The following is a 27,706-nucleotide window of genomic DNA, read 5'->3' as shown; positions in this document are numbered from 1 at the left end:
GATCAAAACAACCCTGAAGTTTTGTTAATTCAAATTATTTGGTAACCTGTTAAAATGCAGTAGCTGGAATCGAGTTGGTGTGCATTTCTGATGAGTTATAATGCTGTAATGACTTAGCGGTAATTATTATATTTTAAAATGTACAAACCTGTATGAATACAGTTGGTACGTGGTACTAAATATCTGAAAAGAAGTGATGTGACTAGAAGAGGTGCTCTTTGGAGTGGTCTGCAAAGGAAAAGAAAACATTTTGAATATTCCACACAGTAAAACAAACAAACAAAAAAAACCCCGCCAAATGTTAAAGGTGCTCATCTCCATTTCTAAGCTGAAGAGCCGGCGTTGTCCATAGACACCTCCAAGGTCATGTGGCCGGCATGACTGCATGTTCTGTCACCTTCCCGCTGGAGCATTACCTATTGATGTAGTCATATTTGCATTTCCCCTTGACATTAGTCGTGTCCAACTCTTGAGGTTGGTGCTCATCTCCATTTCTAAGCTGAAGAGCCGGCATTGTCCATAGACACCTCCAAGGTCATGTGGCCAGCATGACTGCATGAAGTGCCGTTACCTTCCCGTTGGAGCATTACCTATTGAACTACTCACATTTGCATGTTTTTGAACTGCTAGGTCGGCAGAAGCTGGGGCTCCCTGGATTCAAACCTGCGACCTTTTGATCAGCAAATTCAGTAGGTCAGCAGTTTAAGCCACTGCTCCACCAGGGACTCCATTTTTTTTTTGCCATTAGTATGTTGTAAACCACTTTGAGTCCCCCCAGGGCTGAGAAAGTCAGTATATAAATAAAGTAAATAAATAAGTAAATAAATAAATACTGTTGTTACCTTGGTGCTTGGGTGAAATGTGATCTGAGTTGATCCACCTCCTAAGTCCAGCATTCCTACACATTTCTTTTCCGGAGCATTCAAACTATCTGAAATACAGTTTCAAAACAACAAAATTACTAGAAAGTTTAGTCATGAAATCTATACGTTTTGTCAGAGTAGAATAATAGAATTATAGAGTTGGAAGAGACCTCGTGGGCCATCCAGTCCAACCTCCTGCCAAGGAGCAGGAAAATCACATTCAAAGCACCCCCGACAGAGTAAACATCTTGAAGTTAAAAACATGGGCAATTTCCCAAGTTAGAGTGGCAGAATCATAATTCACTGTTACTCCTCAGCATGTGAACAAAGAAAATTGGAAAAGAGAGAAGCAGATACAGTCTTCGTGAAGGAATGAGCAATTTACAGCTTTCCAGGTGCTGCTGCATTGCAACTCCCATTTGGAAACTAGGCAAGTGGGGTTTATATATCTGTGGAATGTCCAGGGTGGGAGAAAGTACTCTAGTCTGCTTGACGCAGATGTGAGTGTTGCAATTGGCCACCTTGATTAGCATTGAATGGCCTTGTAGCTTCAAAGACTGGCTGGTTGTTGCCTGAGGGAATCCTTTGTTAGGAGGTGTTAGCTGACCTTGATTGTTTCATGTCTTGAATGGCCTTGTAGCTTCAAAGACTGGCTGGCTGCTGCCTGAGGGAATCCTTTGTTAGGAGGTGTTAGCTGACCTTGATTGTTTCATGTCTTGAATGGCCTTGTAGCTTCAAAGACTGGCTGGTTGCTGCCTGAGGGAATCCTTTGTTAGGAGGTGTTAGCTGACCTTGATTGTTTCATGTCTTGAATGGCCTTATAGCTTCAAAGACTGGCTGGCTGCTGCCTGAGGGAATCCTTTGTTAGGAGGTGTTAGCTGACCTTGATTGTTTCATGTCTTGAATGGCCTTGTAGCTTCAAAGACTGGCTGGTTGCTGCCTGAGGGAATCCTTTGTTAGGAGGTGTTAGCTGACCTTGATTGTTTCATGTCTTGAATGGCCTTGTAGCTTCAAAGACTGGCTGGTTGCTGCCTGAGGGAATCCTTTGTTAGGAGGTGTTAGCTGACCTTGATTGTTTCATGTCTTGAATGGCCTTGTAGCTTCAAAGACTGGCTGCCTGCTGCCTGAGGGAATCCTTTGTTAGGAGGTGTTAGCTGACCTTGATTGTTTCATGTGTGATTGTTTCATGTCTGGCCTTGAATGTTTCATGTCTTCTAACAAAGGATTCACCCAGGCAGCAACCAGCCAGTCTTTGAAGTTGCAAGGCCATTCAATGCTAATCAAGAGAAGACATGACACAACAGAAATAACAATAATGCTTGTTAAGATAGAAGGCAACACGACAGTAGCCAAAGCAGCAAGGATATGATATAGCAATAGTTATTCAATTTTTTAAAAAAAGAATAAAGTTAATATTAGTACAAGAGGGAAGAATATTTTCATAATAAGTGTTTATATGTCACTATTGATTATTGTTTTTTGTTTATGTGATTTATATGATTTGTATTTTATTGACTGTTTTATTAATGTTGTGTTATTGATGTTTTGTTTGATGTACTTTGGACTTGGACTCATGTAAGCCGCACCGAGTTCCTTGGGAAGATGATAGCGGGGTACAAATAAAGTATTATTATTATTATTATTATTATTAGGTGGCCAATTGCAACATTCATACTTGCCTCAAGTTATCAAGAGTTCTTTCCCCCACCCTGGACTTTATTCCACAGATATATAAACCTCACTTGCTTAGTTTCCAACAGACCTCACAACCTCTGAGGGTGCCTGCCATAGATGTGGGCAAAATGTCAGGAGAGAATGCTTCTGGAACATCGCCATGCAGCCCGGAAAACTCACAGCAACCCACCAACAGTAACTTCTTGGACCTATAAACCTATAAACTGAGAGTACCACTTTGTGGTACCTTATTCTCTTTCACTTTATTCAAATTACTGGAATAAATGTGAGAAATATAACTTGTATTACAAAGACATAAAATGTGGTGAGCTGTTGTGTTTACCTACATTAGCCTAAATATATTTTAAATACATTGAGATACTGAAGATATATTTAGGGGAATACAGGTAGTTTTACTGAACGCAATCAAAGCTTCAGTCCTTGAGGAAAAGATAGCACCGACTTCAAGACAAGTACACATAATGCTACGAATCTTGAGGTTAATACAGCATATTTTAATTCAATACAGATATTTAAGAAAAATAGTAACATATAACAGTTTACTTGAGCACATACCTGTTAAAAAGTTGACAGTAACCCACGCAGAAATACCTGTTGTAAAAAAGTAAAGAGATTGAAGCAAAATTCTTAAAAAAATATTTTGCAACTTATATGCCATATATACTTGAATATAAGCCAACCCGAATATAAGCCAAGGCACCTAATTTTATCACAAAAACTGGGAAAACATATTGACTTGAGTCTAAGCCGCGGGTGGGAAATGCAGCAGCTACTGGTCAATTTCAAAATAAAAATAGATACCAATAAAATTACATTAATTGAGGCATCAGTAGGTTAAATGTTTTTAAATATTTACGTAAAGCTGTAATTTAAGATCAGACTGCCCAACTCTGATTAAACCATTATTCTAACCTTCTTCAATGTAAATGTGCTTATGTATTGCTCCAATAATAACAGAATAAAATAGATGATTTTTTAAAAAATAGAGTAAAATAATGGAAATGTAATAATCACAATAGTAATAGAGTAAAATAATAAATGTAATAATAATAGAGGACAATAATAAATGGAATAAAATATTAATAATAGAGCAAAATAATGTAAACGTAATAACAACAATAATAGAGTAAGATAATAAATGTAATAACAATAATAAATAGAGTAAAGTAATTAATGTAATAATAATGGAATAAAATTATTAATGTAATAATAACAATAATAGAATAAGATAATAAATATAATAATAACAATAATTGAGTAAAATAATAAATGTAATAATAACAAAAAATAATAAATGTAATAATAAAAATAATAGAGTAAAATAATAAATGTAATAACAAATATAAATAGAGAAAATTAATAAATATAATAATAGAGTAAGATAATAAATGTAATAATAATAGAGTAAAATAATAAATGCAATAAAAATAATAACAGAGTAAAATAATGTAAATATAATAATAATGAATAGAGTAAAATAATAAATGTAATTATAATAATAACAATAACAGAGTAAAATAATCAATAACTTTGACTCGAGTATAAGCCTATTCAGCCTAAAAATGGTTGAAAAACTTGGTTCATACTCAAGTATATATGGTAAGCCTTTATACTATTTAACCATAATTTGGGTTTGCGACAGATTCATTTTGTATAACTAATTATGTTTTTATTGCACTTTTTAAAAATTCAGTTGGCAGTAATTTTGGATTGCAAATCCAGGGAAAAGATACAAATCAAATCAAATTGAAGTCAGTCACCAAAGATGCAGTCTAAATTGGCCATGCTTATACCAGGAAGACTTTGGTGAGCTAAAAGAAATGTTTATTTAAAATATCATCATCACAGGGGTCTCTTTGAAGGCAGGATTCTTTATACAGCTAGGAATGCAGGTGAAGAATCCTGCTTTTATGTACGCAAGGCCGTGTTTGTCTAAAGCAAGGGTGTAACGGCTTTTTCTGGCACATCACTGATATGTGCATAAGGAAAGGACTGTTTGTTACACTGTGCTAAGTTACTCCTTAAATAAAACACAGAATAAACAGAAGATACCTTATCTACCGGATGTTGCCTCTCTTTACTTCCCTGACGTACTGAGGCAACTGACTGAAAGCTGTACATGAACTGGCATGAACACCAGATTATCTGCCTTTGAGGAAGTAATGATCACCTTATTTCCTTATCACTTGCAGCTTTTTCATTTTCTCTCAGTCGCCTCACCCTTGTCTGTTCAGCATTAGATCAGGGGTAGGTCAGAAGATCTTGAAAGGACACACACACACCAGCCTGCACCACATCTCTGAAAAATTGGGTTTATTTTAACAAAATCGTATTTGCTTGCTAAACTCCCAGGGAGGGAAAGTCAACAAGGTATAGCACAGGTATGGGCAAACCCAGCCCTGGGAGCTGGATGCGGCCCCTTGGGCTCTTTTCTCAGTCCCTTCTCTCTCAGAGAGATCAGACCACTCTCTCACCATCCCATCCCTTCCTTCCTCCTCTCTTTCCTTCCTTCCTCCTCTCTTTCCTTTCTTCCTCCTTCCCTTCCATCCCTTCATCCTTCCTTCTCTCTTTCCTCCCTCCTTTCCTCCCTCCTCTCTTTCTCTTTCCATCTTTCCCTTCCATCCTTTCATCCTTCCTTCCTTCCCTCTTTCCTCCCTCCTTCCCTCTTTCCTTCTTCTCTTTCCTTCCTCCCTCCCTCCCCTCTTTCTCCCTCCCTCCATTCCCTTCTCCCCTTTCATCCTTTCTTCCTTACCTCTTTCCTCCCTCCCTTTTGTCCTCCCTCCCTCCCTCTTTCATTCTTCCTTCCCTCTCCTTTTTTACTTCCTTCGTTCCTTCTTCTTTTCTCTTTCCTCCTGTCCTCCTCTCTTTCTCCCTCCCTCCATTCTCTTCCACCCTTTCATCCTTCCTTCCCTCTTTCCTCCCTTCTTCCCTCTCCTTTTTTCCTTCCTTCCTGCCTTCCCTCTTTTCTCTTTCCCCTCTTTCTCCCTTCTTTCATTCCCTTCCACCCATTCATCCTTCTCTCTTTCCTCCCTCCTTCTCTCTCCTTTTCCCTTCCTTTCTTTCCTCTTTCCTACTACTCTCTTTCCTCCCTCCCCTCTTTCTCCCTCCCTCCATTCCCTTCTGCCCTTTCATTCTTCCTTCCCTCTTTCCTCCCTCCTTCCCTCTCCTTTTTTCCTGTCTTCTTTCCTACCCTCTTTTCTCCTTCCCTGTTTCCACTCTCCCCTCTTTCTCCCTTCTTTATTCCCTTCCACCTTTCATCCTTTTTCCTTCCCTCTCCTTCCTTCCTTCCTTCCTTCCTTCCTTCCTTCCTTCCCTCTTTTCTCCTTCTCTCTTCCCTCCCTCCCTCTCCTCTTTCTCACTCCCTCCATTCTCTTCAACCCTTTCAGCCTCCCTTCTCTCTTCCCTCCCTCCCTCCCCTCCCTCCATTCGCTTCCACCCTTCTCTTCCTCTCTTCTTTCCTTCCCTCCTTCTCTTTTTTTCCTTCCTCCTTTCTTCTTGGGGGATGTTTAGCTGGGAGAAGAGAAGGTAGAGAGGGAACACGAGAACCAGGGCACAAAGGAACAATGGGTTCAAATGGCAGGACTGAAAAGGTTAGGAAGAACTTCCTGAAAGTAAGAGCTGTTGGAAAGTGGCACAGGCTGCCTCGGAGTGTGGTGGAGTCTCCTCTCTGGAGGCTTTTCCATGGGGGCCGTCTATTGGGAGTGCTTTGATTGTGTCTGGATGGCCCTTGAGGGTCTCTTCCAGCTCTAGGATTCTATATCAGGAGTAGGCAATACAGGGTCTAATGGATACACTCTCCTGTCCACCATCTCATGCTCTCATCCTCAGAGGTAGTGACGTCAGGAGAAATGCCTCTAGAACATGGCCCTATAGCCCGAAAAAACCTACAAGAACCTAGTGATTCCAGCCATGAAAGCCTTCGACAATACAAGTTTGCCTCTGGCTGGTATAGCATTTAGAGCACTGGATGATGGCTGTGGAGACCAGGCTTTAAATTCCTGCTCAGCCATGGAAACCCACTGCGTCACCTTGGCTGAAACTCTCTCAGCATCAGAGGAAGGTGAAAACAAAACCTTCTCTGAAGAAATCTTGCCACGATAGGGTTGCCATAAGCTGGAAACCACTTGCAGGCACACAACTGTCCCTGCCCCAAAGTCAGGTGAATTCACTGGAAAACAAAGTCACCGTACCTTCATCCGTTCCATCCATTATGGAGACACAATCATCCCCTACTAAGAATGGAGATTTTTGAAAGACAGACTTCACCTAAATGTAAAATAAGACTTATTTAGAAATGTATGTAAAGCAGAAACATCCTCCAGAAAAATATGATGTCCTTTGGAAGCTAGGTTCTTGACCTCTAGCAAATATTCTCACACGATAATGCTCTTCCTTATTTTGAAATGTAGATACAGTTTCTTGCACACACACAGGAAATAGATTTATCTTTCAGAAGAGTATCTATGACCTTCAAGGGGGGAAAAATAACCAAGCCTATCTTAGCTACATTGTTGATATTTTTTTCTATATGTAAACTTGAAGACAGAAAGCTTTAACACGACACCATGTTGCTTCACATGATTCTTCAGGGATGCATCTACACTGCAGAATTAATGCTGTTTGACACCACTTTAACTGTCATGGCTCAATGCTATGAAATACAAGGAACTGTAATTTTACAAGGTCTTCTGATTTCTCTGCCAAAGTCTGTTGGTGTGGCTCACCAAACTACAACTCCCAGGATCCCATAGCATTGGGCCATGGCAGATAAAGTAGTGTTGAACTACATTAATTCTACAGTGTAGATCAGGCATGGACCAACCTCGGCCCTCCAGGTGTTTTGGATTACAACTCTGTTGTATGTCAGCATGTTCATCCTGTGATTGTGTCTGATGTTCATGATGGGAATGGGAGTGATGTTCCTGATGGTGGGCCTGAGTCTATTGGCATTGGGGATGAGTTAAGCTCAGACGAGAGGCCTGAGCTGTCTCAGGAAGATTCACAAGACCACATTCTTGGGAGAGGCCCTTCACAGCTTTTCTCAGAAAAACTGTCTGAAGATGATTTGTCAGGTGCAGTAGTTAATGAGAGAGAAGATAATGAGAGCTTAGGTAGAAAGCAAAGCTGTTGTAAACAGAGACAGAGCTAAGACGATCAGTTCATTAAAGGAAAAGAGAGATAACAAACCTTCATCTGGTGGGAAGGTCAAGAGAAATGCTTTCCTTTCAGATTTAGGATCTGGAAAAGCCTTATATTGATTCATGGGGAAAAGTTGCTTCAGTCAGGCCAACGTTGGAATTTCATCACGGTCTTGCTTTCAAGTGCTCTTAGTTTCATGTACCAAGTTTTTGCCATGCTCCAAATTTGTGTTTGGGATTTTTCCTCCTGTCTTGTCTCATGGATTCATGTGCTGAGTTTCATGGATTTTATGAACCTACTAGCTGTCCCCTGCCATGCATTGCTGTGGCCCAGTCTGTGTATATGTGTTTTGTGTGTGTATATATGTAGATACGTTCATCCTCTTTGAGCTTGTCCTCCACAAATTCACTTTTTACTCCTATCTCATCCAGGGTTCTATCATTTTATCTTGTGCATTTGGCCCGTCCATTGTGTTCGACCTTTTATTATGTTATTTTGCACTGTTTGTGTTATCTTGTTAATGTATGTATTCTATTGCGATGTAATTTTTGTTGTTGTGTTTGTGTTTGTTGTTGTGTTTGTGTTTTTGTATTTCATTTTGCTGTATTGTATCTTTGGGCTTGGCCTCATGTTAGCTGCCCCAAATCCCCTTTGGGGAGATGCTGGTGGGGTATAAATAAAAATTATTGTTATTATTATTATTATTATTATTATTATTATTATTATTGTGTATGTGTGTGTATATGTGTGTTTATGTATATATGTAGTTATGTGCATGTGTTATAATGTATTTTTTGTTTTTTGGCTTTTAAAGTCCCTTCCGCTGTGTTTTTCAGTGTTTTTATGAGTGATGGTCACTTGTTGGCCTGATCGGTGTCTTGTGTCCAAATTTGGTGTCAATTTGTCCAGTGGTTTTTGAGTTATGTTAATCCCACAAACGAACATTACATTTTTATTTATATAGATGGATCTTGTTTTTCCTTGAAGCTTATGCACTATTTTATGTATTGGAACTTTACTGTTTTTGTTCTTTTTATTGCTTTGCTTACATATATTCTTCAATAAACTGCTTGCTGATTTTATCAAGCTGGTGTTCCTGCTCTGGTGTATGGCAAACTCCCACAATTCCTAACAGCCTCAGGTCATTTCCTTTTCCCTCCACTGAGGGAGAAAAGGAAGAGGCCTGAGGCTGTTGGGAATTGTGGGAATTGAAGTCCAAAACACCTGGAGGACCGAAGTTTGGCCATGCCTGGTGTAGATGCACACTAAGTGCTGATTTGGATTGAAATCGATAAGATACAAGAAACATTAAGCCGCAACCACAGAGTAGCTAGCTATGACTATGAATGTTGCTTCCCCAATGCCTCATTGTAGTTGCTGACAAAATTCCTACTGTTACATTATACTACCAAACTTCAAGATTTTGGATAGCATATGAATATGAATGGTGTCCTCTAAGATAAGAATACATTTCTAACACAGCTTCTATCTGTATGTTTCTGTCCTTCTTTATTTCCAACATTTCTAATTAGGATTGTTTAAAAAAAATCACAAAATTATATAATGAGGAAGGTAATAAGGGGAAAAAAGAAGGAAGTACCTTGTCCAACAGTTCCTGAGCCTTTTCTCCGGGCAACAGTCTTAACCCAGCGGTTGCTTTAAGGACCACAGGGGTTGACTTCCACAAATTCTCAGGGACATCATCTTTAGCAACGGCCAGTAGCTCGTTAATTCCTTCAGCACTCTGGAGATGCAAAAGAGGACAGTAATTCAGCAGTTTAAGAGAAGAACCTACTTGGAAAAGATGGGCATACACTAATATTCAAATTTACCTGTGCTTGAACCCCATTTCAAATAATCTAGGAGGAAGGGACATATGAGAGAATATAGCATCATCTCCAAGTAGGAAGTTCAGGTACTACAGGTTTGAAGAACAACTGGCCTCCCAGATGTTTTAGATCAGGCATGGGCAAATTTGGGCCCTCCAGGTGTTTTGGGCTTCAACTCCCACCATTCCTAACAGCCTCAGGTCCCTTCCTTTTCCAAGTGCCCAGCTTCTAGTCAAAGGAAATTTAGCATAATGCCAAGTTTTTAACTTTGTTAAACTATGTATTATAATTGTATTCTCAGTTTTTGGTTCTGACACGACAAATAAATAAATAAATCTAGAAACCTTACAAATTGTAAGACTTTAGCAGCTTACAGAAATAACTACCATTCAACATAGCATAATGTACACTAATTCTATTGTCTACTCTAAAGCTGTCTGTAATCTGACAGAATATTTGTACACTATTTATTCAGAAACAATTATCACAGTGCCCGAGAGGTTAAGTGTACACAGGAGTATGGCTTAAAGTGCTTAACTGATAGAGCACAGAACGTGAGAATTGCCTATGCATGTCCTCCTGTACATCTCAAATTACCTTATCAACATCGTCAGCATAAGCAGAAAGTCCTGGCTTTATTGCTTTGAATGTGGTATGGATTAGTCGAGGAATTTCTGTTAAAAAGGAAACAAAAATATTAATAAAAGTAATCAACATACAATCAAATGGTTTCCAAATTCAGACACCAAAATGTGTTGGCCCATACCTGGAGTAGAAAGTTCATTCAATTTAAAATGACTCTTTCCTGCACTCTATGTTCCTCTCCCTAATGTTCTTAATGGATGCACCCAAAACTTTAGATAAAATTCAACTACTTAACTTGTTACATTTTTTAAACTTGATTTTTTTAAAGTCAATGTACTGCTTAAATTGAAGTCTTGTTGAATTGACACTTCTAATCATCTAAAGCTGAATCAGTAGAATGCTATTAAACCCAACAGTTTAAAAGCTTCTTTTTTTACACATATTAAGACTAATTTAGTGTACTTCCTTAGCTTTATTTTAATTTCTGATATTAGCAGTCCATAGTTTGTGGCACCATCTGTTGAAGGAATCAAGGCTCTCCATCTTCAGCTTCCAATTAGTTAAAGCAGCTGTTATAGGCCCTCTGAGGGCGCAGTGGGTTAAACTGCTGAGCTGCTGAACTTCAAATCTAGAGAGTAGGGTGAGCTCCTGCTGTTAGGCCCAGCTTCTGCCAACCTAGCAGTTTGAAAACATGCTATGTGAGTAGCTCAATAGGTACCACTTTTGTGGGAAGGTAATGGTGCTCCATGCACTTATGCTGGCCACATGACCTTGGAATTGTCTACGGATAATGCCAGCTCTTTGATTTAGAAATTGAGATGAGCACCACCCCACAGAGTCGGACATAACTAGACTTAGTGCCAAGGGGAAACCTTTACCTTTAATGGCTGTTCAGTGAGATACAGATATGCAGTCATCTATTTAGTACCCCAAAAATGGGTTTGCAGAAAACAGTCAGCTTGACAAAACTCTGTGAATTGTTCTCTTGTTTTATTTCTATATCAAATTCTCCATTGTTTGGTGATAGTGTGTTCCTTCCATTTCATTTCACACTGAACACTGAAGAATATTATCTGTTTCAATGCTATCATAATGTACTGAGTTCAAGCAGTTGCAAAATATCAAGAGGTAGCAAAACCCAGAACCTCAATTACCATTACTGTACACAAACTTCAAGTCGATGTGGATGTGGCACTTAATAAGATATGTCTCATTATCACAGGATGTCTACAGCCAATACTGTTGGAGAGATTATACTATTTAGCCGGTATTGCACCACCTGACATTCTTCGAGAAGTAGTGGCCAATGATCAAAGGATGAAGGCATTGACATCTCTGGCTCATTCTCTGTTCAGATATCAGCCAGGATGCCAATGACTTAAATCAAGAAACAGCTTCTTAAGATCTACAGAGATATTTGCAGGAAGACCTCAGCAAACGAGAGTCCATAAGTGGCAGGTGAAAACCCGGAAGTTCAATCAGTGGCTGATACCAGATGAGAAACTCCCCCCTGGGCACACAGAAAACTGGGCAACTTGGAAGGTGCTGCACAGACTGCGCTCTGGCACCCTGAGATGCAAAGCCAATCTTAAGAAATGGGGCTATAAAGTGGAGTCCACGACATGCAAGTGTGGAGAAGAGCAAACCACAGACCACCTATTATAATGCAGCCTGAGCCCTGCCACATACACAATGGAGGACCTTCTCACGGTGACACCAGAGGCAGTCCAAGGGGCCAGCTTCTGGTAAAATGACATTTAGCATCATGCCAAGCTTTTAATTTTGTTTGTGGTTTTTTATATATTATAATTGTATTCTCAATTCATTTCTGACACAATAAATAAAAATTTCTAGATCAAATTCTCCAATGTTTGGGGATATCCTGTCCCTTCTACTGAATTTCATACTGAACATGGAAGAACACTATCTTTCTCAATGTTTTCGTAATATGAACAGTTACAAGAGATAGCTATTGGCATTACTGTAGAAAAATTAGTAAATGTTAGCAAAGGATGTTCATTTTTAAAAGGTCATCCTACCTTTTGGTTTCTGCGAGAACTTGAATACATGTACACGTGTCCCAGTGCTTCCAGCATCGAACATGATGCCATAGAAAATCGTCTCACCGTCAAGTTGATTGTTCAAGTCATCAGGAAGATCTCTTGCTTTAACATTCAAATTCCATTTTATATACACAGCACACAGAGCAGCACACATGAAAACTGCAAAAACCCAGAACAGTTTTGGTATCTTCATTTCTTCTGTGAATCCTTCTCCTTTACTTTAAACCGGAGTTCCTCATGGCACCTCTGTATTGAAAACAAAAAGATAGCAGATACATGAGGAAACATGCAAAAAGAATAACACTAGGCTGTTGAAATAAGATGTGGGAACTTATCTTGATATTTCCCTAAAATTATTAGGAAGTTGCTGATAGTTTCTGTTCACTTCCAAATAGTTAGTAGTACAGACGCAATGAAAAGCCGATCAGTCACCACGTATTGTGAATCACTAACAACCTCTTAGTCTTCCTCACATCGTTGCCCTTAAATACCTATTTATCAAAACAGCATTATCTATAAAGGAAATGGCACAAAGATAACTGCTGTAACAAAGAAGGCCTTCATATTTTGAAGTTTTGATGAACTTAAACCAACAAATGGCATAAATTCTATATAGCTCAAGCAATATACGAGGGCTGAATGAAAAGTAATGCCTCCACTTTCGTAACTCCTCAACAGATGGCAGTACTGGTATGTGACAGGTACTGGCTTGTTCAGTAGACTCTACTCTACAGTTCCATTTTGGCGGGAAGCCTTAGCATTGAACAGTTGTGTTGTTAAAGTGCAAAGTATGGAACCCTGCGCAGACGGTCGGTCAGGACTTTAGCAAGGTACAGTCATTGAATTCTTGACAGCAGAAGGTGTCACCCCAAAGGAGATTCATCAGAGAATGCAAGCTGCTTATGGTGATTGTGTTGATGTGAGTACTGTGCATCGTTGGGCGAGTAAGTTTAAAAATGTTGAGGTGGGAACATCTGACTTGCGTGACAAACAAAGAGTTGGACGTCCTGTGACAGCAACCACTGAATTTCACAAGCAAAAGGTTGACAGATTGATTCAGGACGATCATCGTATCACTTAGAGAGAAATTTCAAGCATAATTGGCATTTCACAAGAACGTGTGGATCACATTATTGCTTTGCTTGGCTATCGGAAGATCTATGCACGATGGGTTGTGAAAACAGAGTGTCGACTTCTTCCGTGATAACTTCAGAAAACTTGTTCATCGTTGGCAGAAATGTATCCAATTGTCTGGTGATTATGTGGAAAAGTGAATAGTGGTAGTTAAAGAGCATATTATAAGGATTATTTCTGTGTTTGATTTATTAAAATATTCCCATCCAAACCCAAGCAACGAAGGTGGAGGCATTACTTTTCATTCAACCCTCGTAATTACATAAAACTAAATATATAGTTGAAAGATTAAATTCATGTTTAGCAATCAAATGGGTGATTTTCAGAAGGGAAATGCCACTTAAGCAAAAACACTGGAAAGAGTTACCTGGGTTTAACTGGTCTACGATCTCGAGGCAAAACAAGAGTAGGAATAATGAAAATGCAAGCTGGATTGTTGTGAGTTTTATGGGCTGTCTGGCCATGTTCCAGAAGCATTCTCCCCTGACGTTTCACCTGCATCTATGGCAGGCATTCTCAGAGGTTGTGAGGTTGTTGGAAACTAGGGAAATGGGGTTTAGATATCTGTGGAATGTCAAAGTCAAAAAAGAAGCACAATTAAAGCTCTGGCAGACCGTGAAGTTCACCTCCAAGGTGAATTGAACCATATAAACTGAGCTCTATAGGCTAATGGATACTCCACCACAGACATTAGAAGAGCTGCAAGACCAAGAACAAGCCACGAGAGTAAAGACAAAGATCCACCCAGAGGAAAAGTGTTCTTGTCATACATCAACCACTGACTGCATAGGGAAGCTGATGAGGAAACACAACCTACAAACAATCTACATACCCACTAAGAAAATCCAAGAAATGCTGCATTCTTCAAAGGACAAGAGCAATCCTCTCACCTCTGCAGGAGTCTACCATATTCCATGCAGCTGTCGATAAGTCTACATAAGGACCACCAAACGCAGCAAAGCCCAAACATGAATCAAGGAACATGAAAGGCACTGCAGACTACTTCAATTAGAGAAGTTAGCCATAGCAGAGCACCTGATGAACCAACCCGCATATTATTTGAGAACCTAGCAATGCTAAACCACTCAAACAACGACCATGACAGACTACACAGAGAAGCCATTGAAATCCACAAGCATGTGGACAATTTCAACAGAAAGGAGGAAACCATGAACATGAACAAAATCTGGCTCCCAGTATTTAAAAACTCTAAACAGTAAATAAAGAACACTCAAAACAGGGGAGTTCCAGACAAGAAACAATCAGGGCTAGCTAATCATTTCTCAACAAAGGATTCCCCCAGGCAGGAAGCAGCCAGACCTTGAAACTGCCAGGCCATTAAATGCTAATCAAGGTAGCCAATTGCAACATTAACACCTACCTCAAACAGACAAGAGTTCTTTCTCGCACTCTGGACTTTCCACAAATACATAAATCCCATTTTCCTAGTTTCCAACAGACCTCACAACCTTATAGAATACTGGGATCTGTAGTAATTCCACAGATATATAAACTTCACTTTCCTGGTTTCCAACAGACCTTACAACCTCTGAGGATGCCTGCCACAAATGCAGGTGAAACGTCAGGAGAGAATGCTTCTGGAACATTGCCATGCAGTCCAGTAAACTCACAAAAATCCAGTGATTCCAGACATGAAAGCCTTCAACAATACATTGAAAATGGAAGCATCTAAAACTTGATTCAAAAGTCATTGATTCAAAATTCTTAACACAGAGATTATAGAATCATAGAATCAAAGAGTTGGAAGAGACCTCATGGGCCACCTAGTCCAACCCCTTTGCCAAGAAGCAGGAATATTGCATTCAAATCACCCCTGACAGATGGCCATCCAGTCTCTGTTTAAAAGCTTCCAAAGAAGGAGCCTTCACCACACTCTGGGGCAGAGAGTTCCACTGCTGAACGGCTCTCACAGTCAGGAAGTTCTTCCTCATGTTCAGATGGAATCTCCTCTCTTGTAGTTTGAAGCCGTTGTTCCGCGTCCTAGTCTCCAAGGAAGCAGAAAACAAGCTTGCTCCCTCCTCCCTGTGGCTTATTTATTTATCGTGTCATCCGCAACCAGAACATTGTATTACATTTTTAAAAGAACAAAACAAACAAACAGATAAAAAACCTGAAAAGGTCAGTTGGTTGTTTTGCTTGCTTGTTTGCATGCTGCAAGTCGTCTCTGGTTGCTTCTGGATCAAGAGAATCAGCCGTCTACGAAGACGTTGCCCAGGGGATGCCCGGATGTCTTGCAATCCTGCGAGGAGGCTTCTCTCATGTCCCTGTGGCTTCCTCTCACATATTTATACATGGCTATCATATCTCCCTTCAGCCTTCTCTTCTTCAGGCTAAACATGCCCAGCTCCTTAAGCTGCTCCTCATAGGGCTTGTTCTCCAGACCCTTGATCATTTTAGTTGCCCTCCTCTGGACACATTCCAGCTTGTCAATATCTCTCTTGAATTCTGGTGCCCAGAATTGTGGTGCCTAGATTTCTGACATCATAATGAGTGGGTAAGGGTAAAAAAAAAAAGAATGATAAAGTACCTGCCCAAATACTTAACACATGCTGTTAAGCTATTAAAGCTAGTTTATTAAGAGACGTTGCAATGGTATCCAGCCGATGAATCTTCTCAAAGTCTTTTTTGTTGACCAAATACAAGACCACTCTGGAGTTCTTCTTGTTGCTTTAATTCTTGTGGCACCGTCAGAGGATTATGCCAATGCAAAGCTCCACTGGCCCCAAAATCTATTTATTCCCTTTCCTTGGGGAAGGGCCTTTCAACAATTAATCAGCAACTCTTGGAAAATAGATTTCCTGATCTGTTTTATGGGAACATATTGAGCATATTATCAGGGCCGTGTTCTCCAGGATTTTAAGAACAATGGACTCTGTTAGTTATTCTCTGTCGTGTCAAAATCTTATTGTTCCTACGCAGTGGGCACAGAAGACACAGGTCCATACTGTGCCAACTTTGGTCCAGATCTCCATCTCTGAGAATAAAGGCCTCTTCATAGAATCATAGAATCATAGAATCAAAGAGTTGGAAGAGACCTCATGGGCCATCCAGTCCAACCCCCTGCCAAGAAGCAGGAATATTGCATTCAAATCACCCCTGACAGATGGCCATCCAGCCTCTGCTTAAAAGCTTCCAAAGAAGGAGCCTCCACCACACTCCGGGGCAGAGAGTTCCACTGCTGAACGGCTCTCACAGTCAGGAAGTTCTTCCTAATGTTCAGATGGAATCTCCTCTCTTGTAGTTTGAAGCCATTGTTCCACGTCCTAGTCTCCTAGTCATGAAATGTCAGAAGTTTATGGATGTTTTCTGGCCCACAAATAATTAAAAATCATACACAGCACTGCAATAAAATAAAATTATATGCATAATTCGATATTTATCTGGGTTTTTAGCTTAACCTGAGCTCAGCCCTATAGGAAGCCAAACAAAACAAGGTGCGTAAACCATTTGCTCAGGTTGGCATCCACATCAGTGCAAACAGGAAAAAAAAATATTAAAATGCAACATGGTGAACAGTCAGTTAAGGTGACTACAAGACTGAGTGGCTTTGAGAACTTCAAAAATGTCAACACAAGAGTCAGATGGAACCAGTCCAGGGAGATATAGATCCAAATTCCTTTAATACGAACACCACGTCAATATTAGCATTTCCCACATCTTTCTTATAAATGGAAAAAGTATACTGAGTAGAATGTGCTCTCAATTTAAAATGACCTTCTCCTCCACTCTGTGTTTTTAAGTTCTGTTCTCTGATGTTCTTATTGAGTACACGCAATGCTTTTTTTTTTAAACAAAACATTCATAGCATTTTTTTTTTGCAGAAATAGTTTTTTTTGCAATAGATAAAAATCAGTTACTTGACTTTGGTTTTTTTAAGCTGGATTTTTTTAAAAAGTCAATGGGCTTTTGAGCTTAGAATACTATTGCAAGAGGCATATAGTGGCCTCATCTCAGGCAATGGTGATGGCTTTAAGCCAGCGTTTCTCAACCTGGAGGTCGGGACTCTGGAGTGGGGGGGGGGATCAAGGGGGGTCGCCAAAGACCATCAGAAAACATATTTGGCAGAGAAGGCTGAAGATCTCTCCTCCTGTCCTTCTCTTTCTATTTGGAAACAGGCTGTGAATCCTCCCACCAAAAGCCCTTCTACACTGTGATTGGTCAGCCTCTCAGCCAAGGGGAGGGCTGTTTCTAAGACTCCAAGTGGGGAAGGGAGAGCAGGTGTACGCATGTGCGGGCAAGGGAGAGCATGCAAGGCTGGAGGGAGGCCCGCTTCAAAGCATGGGGTTCTGTACCTTGGGAAGTCAGACTTGGCCACGGTGGTCCACACTCTCGTTACATCTAGGATAGACTACTGCAACACACTCTATGTGGGGTTGCCGTTGAAGACTGTTCGGAAGATTCAAATAGTCCAATGAGAGGCAGCCAGGTTAATAATTGGGGCGGCATACAGGGAGCATACAACTCCCATGTTACACCAGCTCCACTGACTGCCAATTTGCTACCAGGCACAATTCATAGTGCTGGCTTTGGCCTATAAAGCCCTAAACGACCCCGGTCCAAATTTCCTGTCTGAACACATCTCCCCCTATGAACCATCATGGAGATTAAGATCCTCCGGGGAGGCCTTGCTTTCTGTCCCGGCATTGTCACAGGCAGGATTGGTGGGGACGAGTTGACAGGGCCTTCTCAGTGATTGCTCCCTGGCTATGGAACTCCCTTCCTGGTGAGATCAGGTCAGCCCCCTCCCTCTTGTCCTTTAGAAGGATGGTAAAAACTTGGCTGTGGGACCAAGCTTTCGGGACAGGGCAATGAGGCGGCAATAGGAAAGACAACCAGGCCAATTAGATTTTACGCAGATGACTAGGACGGTTTTAAATGGTGTATTTTAATATTTTGATAAATGTTTTTTAATGTTTATGTATTGTATGTGAATTTGTGTCCTGACATTGAATGTTTGCCGTATATACGCTGTGCTCCGCCCTAAGTCCCCTTCGGGGTGAGAAGGGTGGAATATAAATGTTTTAAATAAATAAATAAATAAATCTGGCCCAATTCTATCATTGGTGGAGTTCAGAATGCTCTTTGAATGTAGATGAACTATAAAGCTTAAGTGGCTGAGGGGGAAAAAGGAAAGGGCCGGAGGCTGTTAGGAATTGTGGGAGTTGAAGTTCAAAACACTTGGAGAGCCAGAGTTTGCCCATGCCTGTTATAGAAGTTATTGACACAACATCAACATCAAATTGGAGCCCCCAGTGGCGCAGTGGGTTAAACCCCTGTGCTGGCAGGACTGAAGACCAACAGGTCGCAGGTTCGATTCCGGGGAGAGTGCGGATGAGCTCCCTCTATCAGCTCCAGCTCCTCATGCGGGGACATGAGAGAAGCCTCCTACAAGGATGATAAAACATCAAAACATCTGGCCGTCCCCTGGGCAATGTCCTTGCAGACGGCTAACTCTCTCACACCAGAAGCGACTTGCAGTTTCTCAAGTCGCTCCTGACACGACACAACCCACCTCCCCATCAAATTGTACAGAAATTTAACTTTACATGGGCTTTCTCATGAAAAAGAGTGTACAAACTCACAGCAACCCAGTGTACAAAGAGATAACTGTATGGGATAATTACACTGACAATACTTCTGCTTTCCCAGCTACATGCAACTTACCAACAAATATGTGATTTCAAATTATTTCCTATTCTTTCTTTTTCCACATAGACTTAGAGGTTCGCTATTTTGAAAGCTGTCTTCACCCACACACACGCAAGACAGTTTGTACATCTGTACATCAAAGCAAAAGGTAAGATACATAGATGTACAGGTGCACGTTCCATAGTTGTGCAGGAGAGAACATTCGGGAGGCTTGTTATCATTTCCCTCTTTTTGATGCAAGATAAACTGTACTTTTTGAAATGTCTTTCCCTCAGTTGATGTTTATTACATCAATTCTACAATGCAGTTTCACTGTCAGAAACAGCAAGAGACAGAATGAAATACATCCTCTATATTTGGGCATCCTAGGCCCCATCTACACTAACTATTTAATGCAGGTCGAAGCTAGTTTCAAACTGCAGTGGCCAGGCAACAGAAGGAAGCCCTTCATGCGCATCAGTGCTCTGTGGTTTGTGTAATCCCGATCTGGGCCTCCTACGGGTTCCTATGAAAACTTCAATACTGGTTTGAAATGGTGTTAAATGGTGAGTACCGATGGTCCCGATTCATAGCCTTAGGTAGAATTCAATAAACAATCCATCTTGCTGCTCTGTCTCCAAGCACCAACCCTTTCTATCTATAGGTGCAAGACCTATGTCCTCCTGACTTTGTAAAATTGTTGAAATAGATAGGATTTCTTCTGTGTCTTTTTTTAAAACCTAGTACAACCTGTCCTAGGCCAAGGGTGAGAAATGCTCATACAGGAAGCTGATGGCAAAGAATACTGGGATCACAGAGTTATAGGGTTAGAGACAACAGGCATGGGTACACTTGAGCCCTCCAGGTATTTCGGACTTCAACTTCCACAATTCCTAACAGCCTGTTAGGAATTGTGTGAGTTGAAGTCCAAAACATCAAGAGGCCCCAAGTTGGCCCATTACCAGCATTGAAAAACTAGGGATTTCTAGAGAGAACATTGTAATCAATACTCCAGAGCCAATACTCCAGAAGACAGGAGCAGAATTCAAAACGATCTTGACAGATTAGAGAGATGGGCCAAAACTAGTTCAACAGTGACAAATGCAAGATACTCCACTTAGGCAGAAAAAAACGAAATGCAAAGATACAGAATGGGGGGCGTGTGGCTCAAGAGCAGTACGTGTGAAAAAGATCTTGGGGTCCTCGCGGACAACAAATTAAACATGAGCTAACAATGTGATGCGGCAGCAAAAAAAGCCAATGGGATTTTGGACTGCATCGATAGGAGCATAGTGTCTAGATCCAGGGAAGTCATGCTACCCCTCTATTCCACCTTGGTTAGACCACACCTGGGATATTGTGTCCAATTCTGGGCACCACAGAATTGGGCACCACAGAGATGTTGACAAGCTGGAATGTGTCCAGAGGAGGGCGGCTAAAATGATCAAAGGTCTGGGAACAAGCCCTGTGAGGAGCAGCTTAAAGAGCTGGTCATGTTTAGCCTGAAGAAGAGAAGGCTGAGAGGAGACATGATAGCCATGTATAAATATGTGAGCAAAAGTCATAAGGAGGAGGGAGCACGCTTGTTTTCTGCTGCCCTGGAGACTAGGATGCAGAACAATAGCTTCTAACTACAAGAAAGGAGATCCCATCTGAAGATTAGGAAGAACTTCCTGACTGTGAGAGCCAAGCCCGTAGCCAGGATTTTGATTCAGGGGGAGCTGAGTTTGATTTGGAGGGAGGGGGGGCTGAGTCTGAGTGAAAGAGGGTCCACCCTAGGAAACCTTTTGTATTGTTACCCCAATACCCCCATGCATATGGGATGTATTGAGCATGGTGATCAGATCATAATATGAATAAACATGACAGTTTAAATAATGTACCAGTAAGGCTTTCTCATGGACCACCATAAGAATCTCGGGGAAGGGGGGAGGGCTGAAGCCCCACAAGCCCCTCCCCCTGGCTACATGCCTGGTGAGAGCCATTCAGCAGTGGAACTCTCTGCCCCAGAGTGTGGTGGAGGTTAGGAATTGTGGAAGTTGAAATCCAAAGCACCTGGAGGGCCAAAGTTTGCCCATGCCTGATCTACACTACAGAATTAACTCACTTCAATGCCACTTTCACTGAAACAGCTCAATGACTGAGCTCCTGGGATTTGTAGTCTGGTGAAGCAGGAACCATCACTCTTTCATGGCCAGACCTTGTGGCAGGGAGTTCCAGAGTGGAAGAGCTTTCTTTTCTTTCTTTTCTTCAAGTGCATCTACACTGCAGAATTAACACAGTTCAATACCACTTTCACTGAAAGAACTGAATGACTAAACTCCTGGGATTTGTAGTCTGGTGAAGCAGGCACCATCACTCTTTCATGGCCAGACCTTGTGGCAGGGAGTTCCATAAGTGGAAGAGCTTTCTCCCCCCCCCCCCAAGTGCATCTACACTGCAGAATTAACACAGTTCAATACCACTTGCACTGAAAGAGCTCAATGACTGAGCTCCTGGGTTTTGTAGTCTTGAGAGAGAGGCAGGCACCATCTCTCTTGGGCGAGAGAAGGCGTAGCAAAAAGGTTAGGGGTTGGGACCAAAGTGGTGCCAACCCGAATTAACCTTACAGTGTAGATGCACCGGCACTCACCTCCCTTGGGGGTATTGCAAGGGGGAGGCCCAGAGACTTCCCAGCCGGCTCCTCATACGGAGAGCCGGGGCCTCCATTGCCTGCCTTCCTTCCTGTCAGCTCCCGGCTCCGGTTTCTGGAGGAAAGTGCTCCTCCATCTCTGCCCTTCAGCCTGGAAGGAGGAGGAGGAAAAGGAAGAGGAGAAAGCCTGGGAAGGAGCTGCGCATGCGCGCGCCGGGCACGCGCCATATCTGGGGGCGCGTGCCTGCCCTGGCTTCCAAGACTCAAACGTCACGGGTAAACATAGAGTGGCAAACTTGGGCCCTCCAGGTGTTTTGGACTCCAACTCCCACCATTCCTAACAGCCTGTTAGGAATGGTGGGAGTTGAAGTCCAAAACACCTGGAGGGCCCAAGTTTGCCCATGTGAGGATTCAGCCTGTTATTACTTGTAGCATTCTGACATCTAGTGGATACAATTCAATATAGCAATTCATGTGAAGGAGGGAGAACTAATGTTGCAATTTCATTTTTGCAGTTAGGAGTGAGACTGTTGCAATTTTAAGTTCAAGGAAAAGCCTACAATAAATTTGAAAAAGTAGGGGAGGGGGTTGTGTTGGGATTGCAGTTGTTTTATTCCTGCAGATGTTGCATTTTACTGATCTTAACTAGGTTTTTTTTTTGGTGATGTTTATGTTGGTTGTTATTGCTTTTGTGTTACTGTCTTTGCACTTTCTGTACTTTGCATGTTTGCACCTTTGAGTGCTTTGTGAGCCTCCCATATATTTATATTGGTGCCATAATAATAAAGGAGTGCATTAATAATAATAATAATAATAATAATAATAATAATAATAAATATAATATAGATTGAATGAAACATGTTGGTTGTTATTGCTTTTGCGTTACTGTCTTTGCATTTTCTGTACTTTGCGTGTTTGCACCTTTGAGTGCTTTGTGAGCCTCCCATATATTTATATTGGTGCCATAATAATAAAGGAGTGCATTAATAATAATAATAAATATAATATAGCATTGAATGAAACATGAAGAATATTCACAGGATGTCTTAAACCTACACCTGTTGATAAACGAATATAATATTGCATTGAATGAAACATGCAGAATATTCACAGGATGAAACCTACACCTGTTGATAAACACTACAAGCTACCTGGCGTTGCCCCCCTGATGTGCAACAGGAAGTTATAATAAATATAAATAAACTTTATTTATAACCCGTCACTATCTCACCAAAGGGGATTCGGGGCGGCTAACATGAGGCCAAACCCAAAGTTAATACAACATAATTGCTGCTAAATGTGAGAGAAATAAGGTTGAACACTGTGAAAGGCATCCACTACATGGCTACCAGCCTCCTCCCAGTAGACTCAAATCAAGGAAAAGCTTTATGAGAACTACCACTCCTCTTGGCGTCCCCCCAGCAACAGCAAGGGTATCCCTCTGGGCAGCTAAACCAGGAAATCACAATTGGATGGCCCTCCACAAGGGTCTTCCTCCAGGGGCAAACCAGGAATGTGCAACTTGGAAGTCCCTGAACAGACTCAGAAGTGGAGTGGGCAGATCAAAAGACAACCTGGCAAAATGGCATTACCTAGAAGAATCCCACACCTTGTGTGACTGTGGAGTAGAACAGACAACTCCACATCTGTATGCTTACCCACTGTGCCCTGCCTCATGTACAGAGGAAGAGTTGTTGGAGGCTACAGACAATGCCATTACTGTTGCCTGTTTTTGGTCAAAGGATATTAGCCACCTGCGCTCCTTCTATTTTTATCAGTTTTTATACTAATTTATGCAATGCTTTTGATACGAAATAAAAATAATATTATTGTTGTTTATTCATTTCTACACCGGGTGGGACTCAAAGCAGCATACAATGCGGCCTGGGCCTTCAAGACTCAAATGTCACACCCCGGTGGTGCAGGGGGTTAAAGCACTGAGCTGCTGAGCTTGTTGATCGAAAGGTCGCAGGTACCATTCTGGGGAGCGGCGTGCGCTTCCGCTGTCAGCCCTAGCTTCTGCCAACCTAGCAGTTCGAAAACATGCAAATGTGAGTAGATCAATAGGTACTGCGGGAAGGTAACGGCACTCCATGCAGTCATGCCGGCCACATGACCTTGGAGGTATCTACAGACAACGCTGGCTCTTCGGCTTAGAAATGGAGATGAGCACCACACCCCAGTGTCAGACATGACTGGACTTAATGTCAGGGGACTACCTACCTAAACATATCATTTCATTCCACATGAAATGAAAACAAATATAGAAAACTAATTTCTTTCCTTTATTGTATGTGTTTGACATTTTTTGCGACTATTTGCATTTTTATTCTAATAATAATAATTGCTGTTTATTCATTCAGTTGCTTCCGACTCTTCGTGACCTCATGGACCAGCCCATGCCAGAGCTCCCTGTCGGCCGTCACCACCCCCAGCTCCTTCAAGGTCAGTCCAGTCACTTCAAGGATACCATCCATCCATCTTGCCCATGGTCAGCCCCTCTTCCTTTTTCCTTCCATTTTCCCCAGCATCATTGTCTTCTCTAAGCTTTCCTGTCTTCTCATGATGTGGCCAAAGTACTTCAACTTTGTCTCTAATATCCTTTCCTCCAATAATAATAATAATAATAATAATAATAATAATAATAATAATTTTATTTATATCCCTCTCCTCTCTCCGAAGGGACTCAGGGCGGCTTACAGCAAAATAAACAAATACATGATGAATCAAATAAATGATGTAACACAGACAACAATCAGATATCAAATAATAAAAAATAGCACAATTGTGTAAACACAAATAAATAAAAGTTTAAAAGACTATTTAGCCCTCTAAAAACAGTGTATGTATGTATGTATGTATGTGTATATATGAACACGCCATTTTAAAAAACAGCCAATTCCTATGATCAGGGTATTCAGCATTATTTAGGTGATCCCTCGTGGCTTTGAATTCTGCAGCACTGCTGGTCACATCTGACCTCCAGTTAGAGCACTCAAGAGCCAAGGCTCTCCAATTCTTGATGCTTATGCAACAAGTTTTTAAGGTTGGCTTTAAGCCCATATTTAAATCTCTTTTCCTGTCCGCCAACATCTTTTAAAATACTGTAAATACATAACTATTAAAAATTATTAACAAAAAGAAAAAAAGAAAATATGCAAATGTGAGTGGATCAATAGGTAATAAAGATGTCCATACAGCCATGCTGGCAAACATGACTAGGAGGTGTCTACGAACAACAGGCTCCTTGTCTTGGAAATGGAACAAGAGCACCTCCCCGTAGCCAGAGATGAGCATTGCCTCCAGAAAGCTGGAGATGAAAGGGGAAGCCTTTACCTTTGCTCTATGTATTTGTATGTCATTGTTATTCTACTGTATTAAAAGGCATTGAATGTTTGCCTATCTGTGTATGTTGTAATCTGCTCTGAGTCCCCTTGGGAGATAGAGCAGCATATAAATAAAGTGGTATTATTATTGATACAGTTATGATGAGGGATACAATACAAGAAATATCTGGGGAGCTTACCAGTTGCCCAATTCCATCTTGCAAATGGCTGATCGGAACAACTGCCAGCATTACAATTTGGTGGCTGGTGGCAAAAAATAAAATAAAATAAAATAAAGAGAGAAAGAGAGAGAGAAAAGAAAAAAGGATGACTTATGTTATCATTTTTACTTTGGAGTTACATCTCTTGAAATCAGACTATACTTTTGAATAAGCATGCTGCTACTGTGTGTAAATGTAAGCAGCCTGGCAATTCGTAAATAAACTGTTATTAGGATTAGGGCTGAGCAGCCATTCCCTTATTTAAAAAAGCAAGCTGGATCAAAGCTCCCTAAGCAGCAGAACACAGTGTTATGTTGTTTGTCCAGCAAAACCTTCAGCTCCTTAGTTGGTCTTTGGCTCTTTTAACTTTTAACACGCTTCTTCAATTAAGCTCTAGCTCTCAATTAATCATTAAGACAGAACTGAATAGCCACAGCTGCTGCAATTTGACTTATCCACAAAGCAGGCTGTTGATCAGGAGAGAAACATTGGCTTTAATTTAGAGTGAATTGGGTCTGAGGATTTGGCAAGTTGTTGTGATGAACCGGGATCTAGTTTCCCCCATCTTTGGCGGTGAGAACATCTTGATCTCCTTGATGGGGGCTTTTTTCATGTACTCCAGGTCTCCCCAACTTTGAATAGGGCTGTGGCCATGATAGGGAGCATACAGGCCTCCTTTAGTTCAATGTTTTTATTCTAAAACAGTATATGAGGGATGTTCATTAAAGATTTCCCCTGACCCACTTCCTGTGGACTGAGAGCAATGAAACTTCGCACAGTTATGAGTCCTTCTCTCCATAGGTGTCACCTAGGGGCAAACACTTCTCCCATCTTTTTAAGCAACTGTAAACACCTTGCTTGCAGAAGTCGACAGGTTGCTCCAAAAGCCACGTTGTGACTTCAGAAATCAGAGTCTCATCATCTGAAAAATGCTTGCCCTTCAAAAATAACTTTATTGTTGGAAGTCTGATGGTGCGAGATCAGGTGAATAAGGGGGATGTAGTAGAATTTCAAAGCCACAGGAGCATGCTTCCATTTGGGCAACATGTGCATTGTGAACTGGTGAGCATGCCACGTCTCTTGGTTTTGATGGCCTCCCACATTTTCTGCAGCAGTGATGCATAGTATGTCCCAGTGATCATGGTCTCCTTTGCTTGAAAATCCATCATTACTACTCTGTGCTGGTCCCAAAATACTGTGAACATGACTTTGCCTGCCAAGAGTTGGGCATGTGCCTTCTTTGGAGGTGGTGAGTCATGATGCTTCCATTGCATCGACTGGACTTTAGTCTCAGGATCATAGTGATGGACCCAGCTTTCCTCCTGTGTGATCAGTTGGTGGAAAAAGTCCTCCTGGTTTCCATGGCACATCGTCAATAGAGCCTGAGAGCATTCGACTCATTCCTGCTTCCGGAAAGGTGTGAGCAGCCAGGGGACCCAGTGAGTAGATACCTTATGTATGTGAAGATGATCTTGAATTATTTTTTCCATGGACCCAACACTAATCTTGACATTTTGGGCTAGGTGGCGAATGGTTACGCTGCGATTTTCCAAAATGGCAACCTCCACTTGCTGGATGGTGCATTCATCAATAGCAGAGTGAGGTCACCCTGGAATTGGAGCTGTTTCCACCCGAAGTCTGATCACATTTGAATTGACTTTGTCAGTTATTGACGACATTATATGATGGGAATCATAACCATAAACCTTGTTCATCTCATTGGACGCCTCCTTTGGTGTGCGGCCTTTCAAGTAAAGGAACTTGAGGACTGCTCTGCTTTCCACTGGGTCGATTATCAAACCTCACACCACTTCAGCACCTGTAAAATCAAGACCGTTATCAGTTCTGAGTTGTAAATTGGCATGTAACCTATAGAGATTTATATAATTACACATGTGCAGTTTCAGCATCCTGTGATAAATAGAAGTGGGTCAGGGGAAGTCTTTAATGAATGGCCCTCGTATCTGTAGTCCTTTTAGAGAAAAAAAAGGAACAAAGAGCATTGGACATTATGCCCATTGTTCAATAAAAAAATATTCTGCCTTGTAGATAACGAGCTCTCTGTGTAATGAGTGAAAAGCCTTATTTTAATTGTCAAACCATTTTTTTATTTAATATATATTTCTTTCTCCCTAAATGAGATCAAGGCAGGTCACAGATGCAATTTTGTAAAAGGCGAAAGATTTATACAATCTGAAGAGTAGGTGTTTGTCTGATCAATTTATTTTTGTTTATATCTTTATTCTTCATTTTTTATTCATGTACACTTAAAAATTCAATAAACACTATTTAAAAAAAAGAGGCAATTTTGAAAACAATAAACAGTACAAATTATTTTCAAAAGATACAAAAGTTTAAACATAAAAAAGAACACAGACCCCAATTTCCCCCTTGACAGTTTCTTTCCATGTCAGGAGCAATTGGAGAAATTTCAAGTCGCTTCTGGTGTGAGAGAATTTTCCATCTGCAAGGACATTGCCCAGGGGACGCCTGGATGTTTTGATGTTTTACCATCCTTGTGGGAGGCGTCTCTCATGTCTCTGCATGGGGAGCTGTAGCTGACAGTGGGA

General features: G+C 41.1%; 1 protein-coding gene across 2 annotated transcripts in view; it reads right to left on the bottom strand.

Annotated features, from left to right (window-relative positions):
• ENTPD6 (ectonucleoside triphosphate diphosphohydrolase 6) overlaps positions 1-21,767 on the bottom strand; it is a 32,696-nt gene extending 10,929 nt beyond the window's left edge. Inside the window, exons 1-8 of one of the 2 annotated variants that reach the window (XM_060754536.2) lie at positions 21,590-21,767; positions 12,151-12,420; positions 10,124-10,200; positions 9,298-9,441; positions 6,749-6,824; positions 3,114-3,149; positions 843-931; positions 149-228 (exon numbers count right to left, since the gene is read on the bottom strand). In XM_060754536.2, the coding sequence (XP_060610519.2) occupies positions 149-228; positions 843-931; positions 3,114-3,149; positions 6,749-6,824; positions 9,298-9,441; positions 10,124-10,200; positions 12,151-12,367 (719 nt within the window). In that variant the 5' untranslated portion in view covers positions 12,368-12,420; positions 21,590-21,767. Of the gene's footprint in view, positions 1-148; positions 229-842; positions 932-3,113; positions 3,150-6,748; positions 6,825-9,297; positions 9,442-10,123; positions 10,201-12,150; positions 12,421-18,993; positions 19,020-21,589 lie in introns of those variants that run through there. The other variant, XM_067463195.1, reaches the window with a different exon arrangement.
• Positions 21,768-27,706: the final 5,939 nt, after the last annotated feature.

This window comes from Anolis sagrei, chromosome 1 (genome assembly GCF_037176765.1).
Source record: "Anolis sagrei isolate rAnoSag1 chromosome 1, rAnoSag1.mat, whole genome shotgun sequence".
NCBI lineage: Eukaryota > Metazoa > Chordata > Lepidosauria > Squamata > Dactyloidae > Anolis > Anolis sagrei.
Note: the sequence above shows the minus strand (reverse complement) of the source record. Positions and strands in the feature narration are given on the sequence as shown.